Below are 15,768 nucleotides of genomic sequence, written 5' to 3' on the forward strand. Positions count from 1 at the left end.
GACTGTGAGGAGTAATGGGAAATGCCAGATTTCATCCCATGTAAAAGGAAAACCAGCTGTTGCTAAATATTTATAAGAGCCAATCACGAGCTGGGATAGTTCAGCGGAATCTAGAAAGGCAAAGTCTCAAAACTGTGTCAGTGGCCAGAGAATCATCCTCAAGTGACCTGTTGCATGATTTAGCAGACTTGCTAACTCTCCATTATTATGTAGGTAGCTTTTATTGTTCAGGAAGAGTTTGCTTTCTAAGCTTCTGTTTTGTCATTCAATTGTACACAGCGTGAGCAAACAGGAATTTTACTATTTGTTTTAAAAGGAACCCTTGGACGTTTTCCAAGGTTGCTGAACTCCACAAGTCTCATTGGAGACTGGGTGCCTATTACTTCTGAAAGTTGGTTCCTCAAAACCTGTATTCCAAAACCATTGGGATACAAGAAAGGTAGGCAATCTGCAGTTTTTCATAACGGAGGAGAGGAAATCCAGACACGTTGTATACGCAGAATGGTTCCCTACTACTACATACTAAATTGTTGATTCTTCTTGATGGGTATAAAACAAACAAGAGCACATTGGAACAGTATTATAGTTAGGAGTACTTGTCTGGACTCAACAAGTGGGTTGTAATTTTCTCTAGACCAAGCCCTGTAAACCTAGAAGTTCAATTTTAAGATCAAATTTATCAGAATAGCAGTGTAGTTATGAGAGGTGCTCAAGTGTGGAAATACAGTTTTAGAATCCTTCAGTAATGACATTGTGCAAATATTAACATGATTGATGTAAAGACTTTAATAGCTTGCATTTAGGTTAAAGTAATTCTTACATACTGATCTGTTTATACCTGTATAGAACAACACTGATAAGAATTAAGGTTTCTGCTGATGAAGAAGTCGTGATGTATTAAGTATGGCTGTTACACGTAGAGTTAAAAGCTACATATTCAAATACACAGGATTTCCATTACAGTTAACTGTATGGAAAATTTCAGTGATGATGTTATGCTAAGGACAGCAGGAGGTCAAAAGCTCTGTTTACAACCTGAAGTTCTCATTTTAATTCCCAAAGTGTGACTTTAAATTTCTAAGCTAATTGGTGTATTTACCTTGAAATTCTTATAAATTGCATTTGGTATTCCAAGTACAATAACTTGTGGATTTTTTTTTTTATAGATAGCACGTAGTTTAAATCTCTACTTTAAATGTTCAGTTCATCTTGTCATTACAATTAATGCTTATAAAATGAAAAGGTTTTGTTGTTGTCATTTAAACTCTTCTTCTCTGCTATTAGCAACACCACAGAAAATTATGAACAAGTAAGCTGTCTTTTTTTAGGAAGACTAACTTTTATGAAGCTATGTGACTTGATTATTTTTCTGTCCCTCATTTTACTTGACTAAGCCAGGTTCTGTTTTGTTTCCTTTTCTTCTTAATTCATAATACCGTGATGGTTTTATAGACAGTGGATTTCATATCTCTAATGCACGTGACATTTTAAAAGATTTTTTTGCTACTTATTAGGCTGCCTGGAAGATGCTGTTCATGCCCGCAGTTCTTATAACTTATGTACATGTGCGTAAGTGGCATTGATTTACCTTTTGTTAAATGTTCTATCGTTTTTCCTGAAGTGGATTTTTCAGGTTTCTCATTGGTGTTTTGCACATAGTAAACTTCTGTAGCATGGCCACCATAAATAATAAGCAAATATTATGATTTCCAAGTATTCCTAGCAAACAGCAGAAATCAAAAATCCTTGGCTGTGACTTCATAAATATTATTTCCAGTATGTAATACCCATGGCGCCATCTGTTATGATTTGGAGTTGTTGTATAACAATTTGACTATTGTATATTGGGCTCACTATTTACACTATGGATATAGCAGATAATTGGGAACTTCCATAAAAGGAAGTAAGCATAGAAGAAAAATATCATCAGATTTTCCGTCCTCTGCAAATACATAAGCGTTGTTAAGAGACAATGACAGACCTGTTAGTTCGTATGACTTTATCTCCTGTTCAGTGTCTTCCGTCTACAAAACTTATTTTGACAAGAAGAGCCAAAGTTCAAGAATGAAGAACAACAAACAAAATCAAGGACTTTAATGGGGAGGACACTTGACAGACAACGGACCAGTTGTTTAAAAGATTTTCAGTGAAGGATATTCTGTGGTATCCAGAGAAAATTACTCCTGTCTTAGTTGTGGCAGAGGATAGCAAATCTCTGGATGAGAATGATGTTATATTTAAATCTTTGTATTTCCCTTTTCTTCGTTTCTCTTGCAAAATAAAAATCTGATCGCACTATATAGTACCTCTAGACTTCCATGCTATTTGAGTAAACGTGTGATCCGTGATCCAAGTGTGAAAACTAGACTATGAAAGCCAGAGGTGGCAGGAATAATCATGCAGAGAACATCTTTCATGAAGCCTGGCACCTGTATATGACTACTTAAAGTGGCCAGAAATGTCGAAGTGAGCCAGCGGCACCTAATCTTGTAGGGTGTAAAGGTCCTTTATTTTTTCTCTGATACAGCATTATTTGCTTTACTGAAACTGTGACTTTAGATTTCCCTCATACTGGGTTCTACAAAAATGAGCAATATGTTCTTTCCCCAAAGCATTTCTAATTCTGTAATACAAAAGGACCAGTTCTGATGAACAGCCAACAGTTCTGCTGCTGAGATTTGATGGCCTTACAGACCTCTGTGGGAATTACAACCTTGTGCTATGCTCTTCTGTAGCTAATTGCAAAGTAATGGCCCATGTCTAGTTATGTTACTATACCAGAAGGCTTGAATGTTTCAAAAACTCTGGGGAATATAAAGCAAATCATTTTTTAATTTGTCTTGTATTTTGAGGTGCCATTTGATTTTTATAGCAAAAAGATGCAAATTTTCAAGCTATTTCCAAAGAAAAAAATGGTTCAAAACTCTTCTGTGAACCAGATTTCCACATAATTCTCTTGGCCAGGTCACTGTAGAGTCTTGTTGTTATAAACGGGCATAGTCTGAAATAGTATCCAGCATAGCCATGAGTCTTGGCTGAGCGAGACCTTGTGCAAACAGCACAGAATAAACACATGACTAAAATAGATCTGCGTTGTTTGCTGCAAATGGTTGAAAAGTTCTCAAGATGTCAGCACAGCTAAGCCTGACTTAAATAGTCCTTCAGGCATCCAGCAAAAATGAGTTACCCTACTGATGTGGCTTTCTACTGAGGCAGAGCAGAACTACACTGAATGAATATGTGGTGATTTAAGGTGACCTTCTAAATATGGAGGTTGCCCTGGAGACTTGTTACCCATGTTCCATGGCATTTGCCTTCTAAATTATTTTTCAATAGCAGTTGCTACTGCTGCTAGTCTGTAGCCCTTCTGCTCTCTGGCTGCTTGGCTAAAGAAGTCACATTTTGCTCTCACTGTCCCCTTTTCTTCCAGACCTATGCCTTCTGTTCCCAATTTCTTGGAGTCCAGGCTGATTCAGAAAGGACCCTTCCCAAGAGCTGAACGTTAGGTTGTTCATTAGGACGACGAAGAAGTTACCATCCTTCTGAGATGCAGGAGAGACCTGATGTACCTCCTAAGGTGCTGTGCCAAAAGAATAAAACACAGGAGGAGAGTGGCAGGATACTAGCTGGTCCTGAGCACCCTTTGCTCCACTGATTTCACTTGGTGCTCATGATGCTGGCTCTGCACAGCTTAAGGTCCCAAAACTATATCACAAAAATCATGCACTGCTAATGGCCTGTAAACTAAAAACTAATTCTAGATCAAGCAGTACAAATGAAGGCTATTTTTCTAGACAGGTGAGTGTTTAAAAAAAAAACAACATGAAAAATGTTGTCCACTCAGGTCTAAGTCCCATGGAGACCATTTGTGCCTGTAAGGGGTTAGGTTTCAGAACTGTTGAAGGTGCCTGGCATTCTTTGCGTTTCCCATTACTGAGTTTTGTAGCATGATGGAAGCTGCTGTTTTTTAACTTGTGTGTGTGTGTGTCTATACACACAAATACATGCATACATATAAAAAAAGGTATAAATAAAAACAATATAGTAGTAAATCTATATAACCATTGTATTTAAAAAGTTATATTTAAATATAAATATATCTCTATATATGTATATTACACTCATATATATGTATTTATAAAAATATAATGTCTTAGTCACCCCTCATGACTGTCTCAAAATAAAGCTTGTGTAGTCTAACAGTATTGCGAGCAGTGTGGAAGAACAGGCATTGAGAATTCTGGCCGCTTGATAATCCAGCGGTAGTTCATAGACAGAACCTGCGTTATGGATGGCTGTGATGATCAGAGCTGTGTTACAGCCATCTCGTTTGAGGAACAAGGAGAAAATGGTGCTTTGTCTCTCAGGCCACATGTGGACGTAATCAACACCGCACACTGGTAGAACTCCTAGTTCTAAGCCTTTGTCCTCAAGGCTGTCTACATGGGAGCACACTTTTCTTCTGCTAGCATGCATCATTTAGCAGAAGATACTCAACTGGTCAAAAAACAAATAAACATGTATTCTGTGTTTGTATTTCAGATGCAAGTTTGTTAGTAGCCTCTTGGGAGATCTGTTTATGTTGTTCATGAATGTTTTCAAAGGTTTCTGTAGTGATATTGTTCAGTTATTTCTACCTTATCCATTTGTTGTCTAGTATTTCATATAGTCAGAGGCACTGTGAGCTCCTTATGCTGATCCAGACATTCACACTGCTTCATCCTCTTTTGCTTGTCTCTCTGCTAATTCATTCTGCTTCACATTCACCTAGAGTAGGATGTCAGACATATCCCAGGTCCTCAAGGCCAGTACCAATAAAAGTTACACAATTGAGGGAAAATAAGGGAAGAATTGAAAAGGCAGATCTGTGTGACACCGAGGAGAAAGAGAAAATGAAGAGAGGAATGAGTTCTTGGCAAATCAGTGCTCCTGGTCGTACAGCGGTCACTCGTACTTACCTGCTGCATCTTCCTCCGTGAAATTTCATTTTTTCAGTATGACAGTTGGTGTAATGTTCTCCCTCTGTCATAAGTGGTTGGTGGTTCTGGGTCTCGAGACTTGGCTTATAACCTGGGAATACTGTTCTGAAAGGTACCAGACATCCTTCTCACCCTTTTGCTGTGGAAGAGAAAATTATTTGTCACCTCACAGGACCAAACTCCATGTTTTTGTAGCAGACTGATGTTCTGCCCTGGTATGAGCAAGCATTTATTTTATCTTAATTCTGTACTTGCTCATAGAAAATGGGGAGTGGGAGTGGGGAGGGCAGTGTTCACTTTTTCCTTGCTTGTTCCTCTAAGAGAAGCTAATGTGGTTTAGGAGACAATTTAATACTATCAGTATGCCCTTCTTTTCTCCTTTTTTTTTCCTCTTATTTCTCTTGGCCAGCTTGTAGCAGAATAATGCGTGTAGGTGTCATTTTTTTGCATCTTTAAGTCTGAACTCTGCGGATAATGCTACAATTCAATTTGCAACCTGCCTTGTATTCAGGACTGTCCTATCGTACCACAGCAATTTATCTATCATGTTGTTTACTAAATCATTTATATACTTTGGACAGAACAGATGTGGCTGCCAACAAAGTTTAAACAGTGATTTCATTACCTAGAAGCATCCGAATGCAATCAGAAGTATGCCGTGGGGCTGTCATCTTCTGCCATAGCTGAGGAGAAAAGGCAGAGCTTACAACCGGTCTGAATTGCAAAAAAGTATTGTCACAAGGGATGATACTTTGCCCTTGTTATCGCACAAAATTTTCTATCAACAGTCCTTATGGTTCCATTTTAAGTTTACTTTTATTCAGGGGATAAATGACCACATGAAGTTAGTTATTTGTCCTTGCTTCCATACTTATCTATCCTTTTCTTTTCCTTGCCACCCTTATCTGTCTCTGCTCTCTTATCTTGGTACCTAATTTGCCTGTTTCTTTCACACATTTCTCTGAGCTTTATTCCACCACAATCTTTCGCATGGAAGTCTTTTCCTGACCTGGCTCGTGAACTTGCTAATTTTTCAGTCATGTCTTTTCTGAGGACTTTTTTCTGATTTGAACTGTCTCAAAAGTTACTCTAAAAGGCGATTATTTTAATGATCCCTACATAAACAATTTATTTTCAGCTCATCTGCCATTGACAGATGACTAGACTTCATTGATTATGGCTTTGAGTTCCTGCCACTAGCCTTATTCCTCTTTATAACACTGTTTCAAGAGTTTGAAAGTGCATTTGGGCAGGGATTATGTCATTATTTCTTTGGAAAATGACACATTTGTGAGCTGTGTGATCCTCGGTATCTTCCTGATATTAGGCAAGCACTGTATTTTTTTTTTTTCTCCTTTTTTAACCCTAGTTATATACTTAACCCTTAAAAAGTTTTCCCCTTCCAATTCATGCTGGATAGGAACTCATAATCTTTTGCTGTCAACTTGAATGAAAAACAGTTTGTCTGAGCAGAGATTGCAAGACCAGCCCCCAGAGGCTCTGGGGTAGCAAATTCTGAAAGCTCGTCTGAAGAGGAAGTAAGGGAGTTGTGTGGCACAAGAAGAAGTCACTGTGAAGGTAGGCAGATGTCTTGAGTCCTCCACAGTAGCTGTCTGTGATGAGTGGGAAATGCAAAGTAGCTGAACTTCTTTCATGGGAAGACTGAAATGATCGCAGGAGCTGAGGTCACTGTGTGGGAAAAACAAGTTCTCTGTTTGGCTCGAGGAAGCAGGTTCACTGGGCTCACTATTTCACTTGGATTTTGTGGAGCAGCTAGCATGCAGGAGAAGTTCACGCCCTGATTGCACCACACAGCAGCGTGTTTGTCTGCTCATATGTTAGGTCTGCATGGGAAAACACAGAGACTTTGCTTCAGATGCTGACTTCACGTACATTTCCAGAAGCTGTTAGTTGGCCCCCTTTTCTGTGACTGTGCATGATTTGGTCGCAGCTGGGGACTGCAAAAAGAGGTGGCTCTCATTGAAAAAACCTTTGTAGACTCTTGTCAGAGCATGGCAGGAGGAGCAGCAAGAGCCAGTCGGGTTTCGGGTGTGCTTGATGGGTAGGTGCTGTTGACCTGTAATAGGTTGAAGCTATACTTTATATACATTGTCAAAGGATCGGTGTCTAAACACGGCTGTGTTAGTGTAATCTGAGGCTACAAGCTGTCTTTGGGGGAAAAAAAGGGGAAAAGTTATTTCAAATTTGAACGGGGAGCCATTTTGAATGTGTTTTTTTGGTTGGTTTTATTTTTGCAATGCAAAATGTGAGTGTAAAGGGGAAAGAATGAGGAAAGGCCCTTTTCTCTCTTACCAACGAAAGCATCTCAGTTACTTTTTTTTTTTCATGACATTTTGTCAGGTTTACATTCAAGATCTATCAGTAAGTGGACACTGATTTACTGTAATTCAGCCACTGGTGCCTTCTAGTTCCGAGATCTATCTTATGAGGGGCTTTGTATAAACCAGATACTCATATTGACCGAGAGTTCTTGTGGTGTGTGGATTATTAATTTAAATTATTTTAAACTGTTCAACCCTTTAAATGTACTTTGAAGGAATTGAAGTTCACAGCTGTATTTTAGATAATGTGCATACGTTTGTAATTAGTATTTTTACTTAATATTGCCTGCAAGCCTGCACTGTGCTGAAACTAAAAAATATGGAGCCTTTTCAGTTTTTATTCTGTTTACACTTTGTGCTTACTTCATTTTGGATAATAAGCAATAAATTAGTTCATTTTTGGCTCACAGGCACAAAGACATTTACTGTATTTGGATGACAAACTGCACAGAGAATGTTTAAAATTCAGATATAAAACTATTCATTTAAATGGAAAAAAATAATATTTTCTATAAATGTGTAGTTTTGTAACATATGTCACTCTTTCTTCTTTTGTTGAGTAAGCCCTGATGTTTCACTCACCTAATTTCTGTGTTCTTATTAAGGGCCTGATCCAAAATATACTGAAAAATACGAAAAGGCTGTTACTGACTTCAGTGGCTATCAGGCCAGGCAATCAGCTATCTGTCATTCACTAAATTCACATTTTTGAAAGCACTAGGGTCTCTGAAATATGAATAAGACCAACACCACCATCAGTAATGCTTGATGCCTTTGACTACATAAGAGTTAACATATCCTAAGAACCACTTCTCTGCTCAGGTTTTTCTTATTGACTCCGAAGTGTTCCCAGCTCTAGCGGTCCTGTGAGCATCTTACAATCAAGTATCACCATTAAAATTGTCTGAGCAACTGCTTACCTGTAAAAGTGGGGCGTATTTGAAAAGTCTTTTTGTGGGTTTTCTTGAGAAGAGGGAAAGTCTGCTTCTGCTTTTTACTATTATTGCACAAACTTTCATCCAAACTCCCCCTCCACATCAGAATTGAAAAGCTGAGTACAAAAGATGGCTTATTTCTAGTCCCTGATAATTGCTCTTTTTTCAATTATCTGACAATTGAAATGTCTTGCATTTGAGTTTTTTCTGTCCCTTACGGGTGCAGTTAACAGGAAGGAGAGCTAATTGGTAGGCAGAGGAGCAGTCGTGTTTCAGCAAAAGGTATTACCTTTCCCAACCATTCACCTTATGTAAGCTTTTCATGCACGTGCCAGAATCTGTTCTCATCTTTTGACTAATTTAGTGACCGTAAAGGATCAGATTTGTACTGGGTTACAGAGTTACGACCTACTTCACCTGAGTGAATTGAGAAAAGCCTGTTTTTTACTGCTGCTCCTTTGCAGGCATCTGTCGTGTTTCGTCCCAGGAGAGCAACACATGGCCTGTCATTGAGTTGTTAAAGACAAATTTGTTAGCTGGTATAGGGAGCCCTCCTATAGCTTGTGCTAGTAGGATAGTGAGGTTTTACACGTGCTTGTACTCAGGAGGGGAAGAGAGCACGACGAGATGCTTGAGTGTGTTTTTACCTTGTCATCTATGGCTTCTGAAAGCCTGACTACCTACTCTATGGGTAGTGTTCCTGTGCTATCTTCTCCAGCACAAGTGGGTTTTGGAAGAAATTTTGGAATTAACTGGAAGAGCTACCTTTCTAAGAAATATTTTACTGCTGGATATGAAGGAGCAGAGGCAATGCAGTGTAATTTTTTTAGCTGGGACCTTTAAATCTGCATGATATATGACTATGTATTGTTTTCAATTTAGAGGAGTTTTATATGAATTATAAAAAATGCACTTTTTTCATATCTCCTCATGTAACTATTTCACATAATAAATTGGGGTTTCTAAACCTACCTTGTACAGTTAGTTTCTCAATTGCCATAGAAAAACAGAATATTGCTCTAGTCCTTTGGAAAGCACAGTCCCATTAGCAAAGTGCAGATGACTACTTTGTAAAGGTTCCTCTGTACATTGTTCCTCCATACATAAGCAGACTTTTTTCATATTGGCAGGATATTATTTAGTATAAGAGCAATTCTTCTTCTTTCAGCAGAGATCTGTAGAGCAATTCCTAATGGTATTTCTCTTAAGACTGTTCAGTTACTGAAATATTTATGTCATTGGTGTTGCCAGTAGCACTCGTTGTTCTAGGGTCTTGGAGCCTAGGGTCCCATCTGTTGAGAAGTCACCAAGGGTGCCCATGGGGTAAAACTCTGTGCCTTACGGACGAGGAGCCTATGAGCACCCTCTGGGCACACAAAATCTCAGGGCTTTAATACTTCTGGTGTCTTAATCATGTTACTCCTACATCAGCAGGCATTTCCAGGCAGCCTATGCCTTTTCAGGCAGAAGCGGCCAAGACGCCCACGTGGCCATGACCACACTGTGCTTTGAGTGCCCCTGAGACCACTCCTGAAGAAAGGCGTAGCTGTAGGCAGAATGTCTTCCTGCTCTTGTGGAGTAAGCTTCTCTGGTGGTTAACGTACTCGTGCCAGTCAAAGCTGGCCCTCCGTCCTTTTTCTGTGGTAGCGGTGGGGGCCTGTCGGGTAGGCAGCTGAAGGATTGGGGTTGTTAACAGCATTAAAAAGCACACGCACCGTTTTTGAGGTGGCTTTTTTTGAAACATTAATGGCATGGTTTCAAGAGGTTGTGTTTGGACAGGGTGTAACGCTTAGAAAGGGAGTAAATAACATTGGGGCTGGAGAGCCCCAAGGCAGTGTTGCCTATTTGGGCAAGTGAGACAAGGCTACCCGAGTGTTAGCCATCCTGGGGACCGGGGAGGGACAGGTAGATGTTGTACAGTTGTTGATTTGTATTATGTTTCTGATCCTATAGCTATTACCTGTTTTAATTCTGAGCATTATTCTGTGTTGAAGAATACCTGCAAACTGCATTTTACAGATTAGGGATTATAAATTAAGCCCCTTTCAAGATTAAACCCGTATAAGAGCAGAAGAAGGTTATGTTGCTGATCTCCATAAAACATGGGCATGGCAACATCCAGTCTTCTCAGTTCAGGAATCCCTCAGTGTCAGACAGTAGAAATTGGTACTGTCTGCTTTGTAAAATCTCCCCTTTGAGAAGGACTTCCAAAGGCTGAAAATAAAATGAGATTTTACTTTTATGTAAGAAAGCTAAAACGTATGCGTACTTGGATAACATTTTTTTATAAGGTAAGTTGAAGACTTCTGCTTGAATTTTCCCTGCTGTTGTTTTTAACTATAGAAATAACCGAAAGATGAAACCCAGCCTTCCCAGTACTTCCTAAGGAACTTCTTGGTAGTCTCAGTAAGTTTACTAGCAGATCTTAATATATTAATCAAAAAATGAATGTGATTAATCTCTAATTACATTTTTTTCTTTCTCAAATATGCCTGTCATTGAAGTTCATTATGATTAAAGGAATTTAAAGTTTTCCAAGTGTCTTCCTCATGCAGTTGCCCAGCTGTTTCCTTGGTGTGCTTTGTATAATATTATGACTGCATACGACAAATAAGCATATCATTCATGTCATTAACAGGGAAATTTTTGTTTGTAGAAATTACTCTCATGTTTCTTTCATAAATAACATCTTTTCTATTTTGCATTTGTGTATTTACACTGATAATAAATGGATTAGCCTGTTGTGACAAAGAGTATTGGGATTTTGTGGCATTACTGTGACAGAAAACCTGTCATAAAGCAAATCTCAGTTCTAACCAAGGCATCACAGCAATTCTATAATTTTACAACTTTTATTATTCATCAGTGTAGTTTACCTAAGGAGGGAGTAGAACCTATTTCCATAATACAGCGTATTAAATCCTCTCCTGATGAAGAATGGGATATTTGTCTGTATTGACTCTGTCATGTGTAAAATAGTTATACTCATAGACAGGTTGTCCGGTGTTGACTTTTCTTGTAGTTACCAAGCTTACCTAGTCTGTAAATGCAAATGATCATTACAGCTGTGCATGGTAAAAGTGTTTTAATTTTTACCCATCAGTAAGCAGGAAAAACAGTAAAATACAAATCAAAATCTTGTTTTGAAAGATCTTAGGTGGAAAAATTAGTAATTGATATGTTTAAATGTGAAACTTTAATTTTGCATCTCTATGCATGTCTGATCATTTATTGTTAGGTGATCACAGAGTATTTCAATGGTGCTTGATTCAGATAATAGTAGTAACACCTATCTATTTCAAACCCCAAATGTGTGTGTGGGTGGAGAGCATATCAGAATCTATACTGCTATAGATTTTTAATTTGAATTTTAAAAGGCATTCAGTGGCTGCAATCTATGTGGAAGCAATAACACTTTAGTCAGGTGATTTTAAATTATTATGTAAATAGTGTTCAGAAACTACCTCAATGCCTGGGATTCTTCATGTACTGTAAGCCACGTGATGCAGCAAAAGATGGGTTACAATTTCCCTTCCCTTGAACTTGTGCTCTGATAATATACCGCATCATGATTTCAGTACAAGCTGCCTGAGTCTCATTGCTAACTATCGTGCCTTTCTTTTCCTCTGTTCCAGCTGAGACAATCACAGTCGTACTGCACAGACACAGAATGCCTTCAGGAATGTGAGTAACTATTGAGATCAAGTGCATGGAAATGAAATAAACAGTCGTAATTGAAATGCAGTCTGACTGGTCCTTGAAATGCAGCAGTTGGTCTCCTGTTATAGGAACATATTAAAGGAAATCAAATACTACAGTACTGAAATCATGTGGGGGAGGTAATTTCTGAGAATCTGTGATTCAGATTAAGGTTTATACATTTGAAGCATTGTATGGGAGGGGTGGTGGTGAGCAAGCTGGAGGTACCAGTACACCAGCACAAGCATTGAACAGGCACCAAGCGCTATTGAATCTTACCACTGACCTCCGAGTAAGCTTCAAGTTTAATTTTCACCCTAAAGAGAGAATCTGGAGAGGGGTGTTATTTTTCCCCCTTACTGTCATGGCAGCCTAACCAGTGAAGTCTGGCTATTCAGCTCTGGCAGCTCTGGCTGGTAAGCCAACATACACTGTGACCGTCTTTCTGTTTGACTCAGTGGCTGTATAGTTAATGAAGCAGAGTACTGATGTGTACACTTCCTTGAAATTTGCTGTGAAACACATCAAAAAAAAACCCTCCCAAACAATGAGCATTACCGGGATAATCAAACGTTACCAGCTTCTGCAGGGAAGTATGACTGTGTAGAAGTTACGCAGTAATGTGAGCTTGCCCTGAGGTGCTCTGTTTACACTGTTCATAGTCTGAACGGAACGTTGCCAAATGCTTATAAATAAAAATGAAGTGGATCTGTTTTTCCTATATTGCTTTACCAATTGAGCATATAAACTTGCTCAATTAGCCTGCATCAGGACTACTGTAAGGCTCCCAGGGAGCACCTGAGCAGTGCTCCTGGAAGTAGGAGCAGCTGATGCTCTTTCTGCAGGAGGTGCTTGTGTCTTCTACAGGTCTGGGAGCAGCACAGTCAAGGTTTCTCAGATGCTGGGGAGAGTGCATGCCTTCATTCACTCATGTTCCTCCTTCTTCACTCCCCAGTAAATCCTGGTTAGAGACGGGCATCTAGCTTGTATTTGCACTGTGTCCTCCTGGTGTGAAACGCTCCCAGATTCATTGTCATGATGGGCTGAAGAGGAAAACCTATGAGCTCTAAAAGAGTGGGAAGCACATCTGCCATAACGGCACTGCTGGCTTTACTTTTTCCTTATGGACTTTCCAGCCATATATCTGAGACCTCCAGCAAACCTCCTCTCCTAAGCACACCTGTCCTTTTTAGTCTTCTAGACCTTAGGCTTCTATGTCTATTTTTTCTTGAATCTAGGAGAGGAAATCATCAGTATTTACACGTCCCTTAGGCTAAAGGCTGTATAAATGAGTAAGTTCTGTTATGTATGAGCACAAAGCTTGTGGGATTGCTTTTGTGCTACCAAGTCATAGTACAGTGAAGATGTGAGCGGTTTGTGGCAAATTGCTTTCCATCCTGAAAGGGATCCATGCAGTAACTGTCTGTGCAGATGCAAGCAGTTTGGCAGCAATTGTTCCAAACCAGTGGTTTATTTCAAAAACCAAAGCAAAAATGATAGAGTAAATCCTCTCCTATGTTATTATATTGCTTTAAATTTAGTTTTAGCGAAGGTATTTTTCTGCTGATGCAATGACAGCAACTGCCTATTTGTCAGATTATTCTGTGATGCTTCTGTGGTTCTGCACTTGGACCAACATGTGAGACTCACAGGAGTCAAAGGCAAAAATAAACAGATTGAGCCTGCAAAAGCTTCTAGAGACATTTTCGGAGGCAGATTAAAACAGTTCTGGACCAATCTTCTGCCCATTGCCTCATTCCCATTCTTTTGAGCTATATCACAATGAGCTCATGTTTGAGGTGGACCTCCTCTTCCCTAAGTCCCAGAGCTCCATTTTGTGCTACTTGCTGCCTTTGATTCCTCATTTCAGGACCTCAATATGAAGAAACTCATTTTACTCCCACCCATTTGCTCATTCCCTGGATTTGGTCTTCCTTTTGGAAGCACAGCTGGGAGTGTTGTCATACACAGATTCTTCAGTTGCAGGGTTGTGGAATAACTGATGAAACGTATGCGGTTTTGTTTGGGGAAACGTCAGGGCTGTGGCTCAGCCAGTGTCACAGCAGCATCGTGCGTTTTGCTGTTGATACCAGCTGGAAGTTTTCAGAAACGCCCTACATTGATTCTTCCCAAGTAAACACTTCGTTTCTTCAACCCTTGATTTCAGATCTTTTTTAGATTTTTGGACACAGATCAAAACAGTAGCACCAACTGAAGTACAAGACTCCCTCACTGACATTTTTGTGTTACTAGCTCTAAATTCTTTTTTACGGTTGTTCGCACCATTATATTGCAGTGACTGCCTTGTGGAAAGTTTTCTGCCAGGTCTGGGGCCGGTGCTTTTAGATTTGTGCTCCTACCACAGGAGGATATGAGCACCACTTCAGAGAGCATTTGGGCATTCTGCTTGATGGCTGTTCTCCATCAGGGTATCTGCTGTGGTGGGAAAGCATGCATCAGTCTGATGACTGTTCCCTCTGTTTCAGTGGGTGCCTTGAAGAAAGAAGGATGCAAGTTTTTTGCGACACATTAATGTTCTATGGGATTCTTTATGCTCAGCACATCAGAAGACCTTACAGGATCTTACAGTTTCCAATAAAATGAGGAATAGAAGTGATAATTCTTTTCTGAATTCTGCTTAATGCAAATGTAGGGTAGCAGAGTGGAGAGTGTTTCTCTGAAGTGTGTTCCAGTTGTAACATCAATGGTTCATCCAGCCCAGGGAGGATCCCCAGCTGGCACGGGGCTGCACTGATGGCTCATGGCCCTTCAAAGTCATCCTAACCCTGTGGAAGGAAATCAGGGGCCACCGCCTGAGTTTCTTCTCTGTGTTTTAGCAATTCCCAGATGTAGTGGCCTGGATTCTCCGCATTCATATTTTCAACACTACTCTTTTCAGTGCTCTACTGGTTTGTAATGTTAACAGTCAAGAGACGACTGTCTGAAATGTTGTCTACCCTACTTCCAAATTTTTATGTATTTGAAAATTAATGTGTATCGGTGATTCATGTGGAGTTGTACTCCTCTGGGGGAGTCACAGCATCCTAGTCTAATGACATGAAACATCTGCCAGCTCTTCCCTCCCTGTTCTGGTAATTCGTTTCTCCTTTCCTCCACTGGAGTCCATTTTGGCTCTCTTCAGTTTCCTTATCCCTGCCTTTGAGTCTGTCAGCTTGCAGGGCTTATCTGTTGAAGGTCCCACAGGCTCTTCATCTTCCCTGATAATTCATCTGTAAGATACCTCTCTTCATATGGTTTCCTGTGTTTCTTTCACAGAACAGGAAAGGCTAAAAGCACTGTGGAAAGAAGATGGCACAAGTCAGAGAACATACTTTTGCCTTTTCACATGCTGATGTTAAACAGTAAAAAACTGAAGATCCAAAAGGAGACATTTCTACCATGAGAGGGCAGACAAAAAGTACCACATGGATTATACTTTTTACTGTAAAATAAATGCAGTCTTTCCTCCTTTTCTCTAGAGTACAACCTCACTTTGAATGAAAAATAGCACTTTAAGAGGAAAACTAATCTCATGTAAGGAGTATTTAACAAGGGTACTTATTTTAATTCTTGAGATTTCAGTTGCATGATCAGGAGGTGGTTGACCTGCAATCTTTAGAAATTATTTTTATCAAACTCATCATTTTAGTATCTTTGACTGCCTTCTAGTAGAACATTAAATGAAGTGGCAAACATCTGCCAAATAAGATTTTTTTTTGCCTTCCAGTCTCTCTCTGAGAGAAGACTGGTTGATGTGGCCTAGTGTTGTTCTGTTACCTGTTTTAGTCTCTGTTTCTGTAGGAGAAAGCAAGC

The 15,768-nt window shown here is 39.5% G+C and overlaps 1 protein-coding gene across 3 annotated transcripts in view; it reads left to right on the forward strand.

Moving 5' to 3' along the window:
- Positions 1 to 15,768, forward strand: part of SMIM14 (small integral membrane protein 14) — a 53,150-nt gene that overhangs the window by 30,773 nt on the left and 6,609 nt on the right. For all 3 annotated transcript variants that reach the window (XM_040556070.1, XM_040556071.1, XM_040556072.1), the window contains one exon: positions 11,892 to 11,940. In XM_040556070.1, coding sequence (XP_040412004.1) covers positions 11,892 to 11,940 — 49 coding nt within the window. The remainder of the gene's footprint in view (positions 1 to 11,891; positions 11,941 to 15,768) is intronic.

Source organism: Cygnus olor, chromosome 4 (assembly GCF_009769625.2).
Source record: "Cygnus olor isolate bCygOlo1 chromosome 4, bCygOlo1.pri.v2, whole genome shotgun sequence".
NCBI lineage: Eukaryota > Metazoa > Chordata > Aves > Anseriformes > Anatidae > Cygnus > Cygnus olor.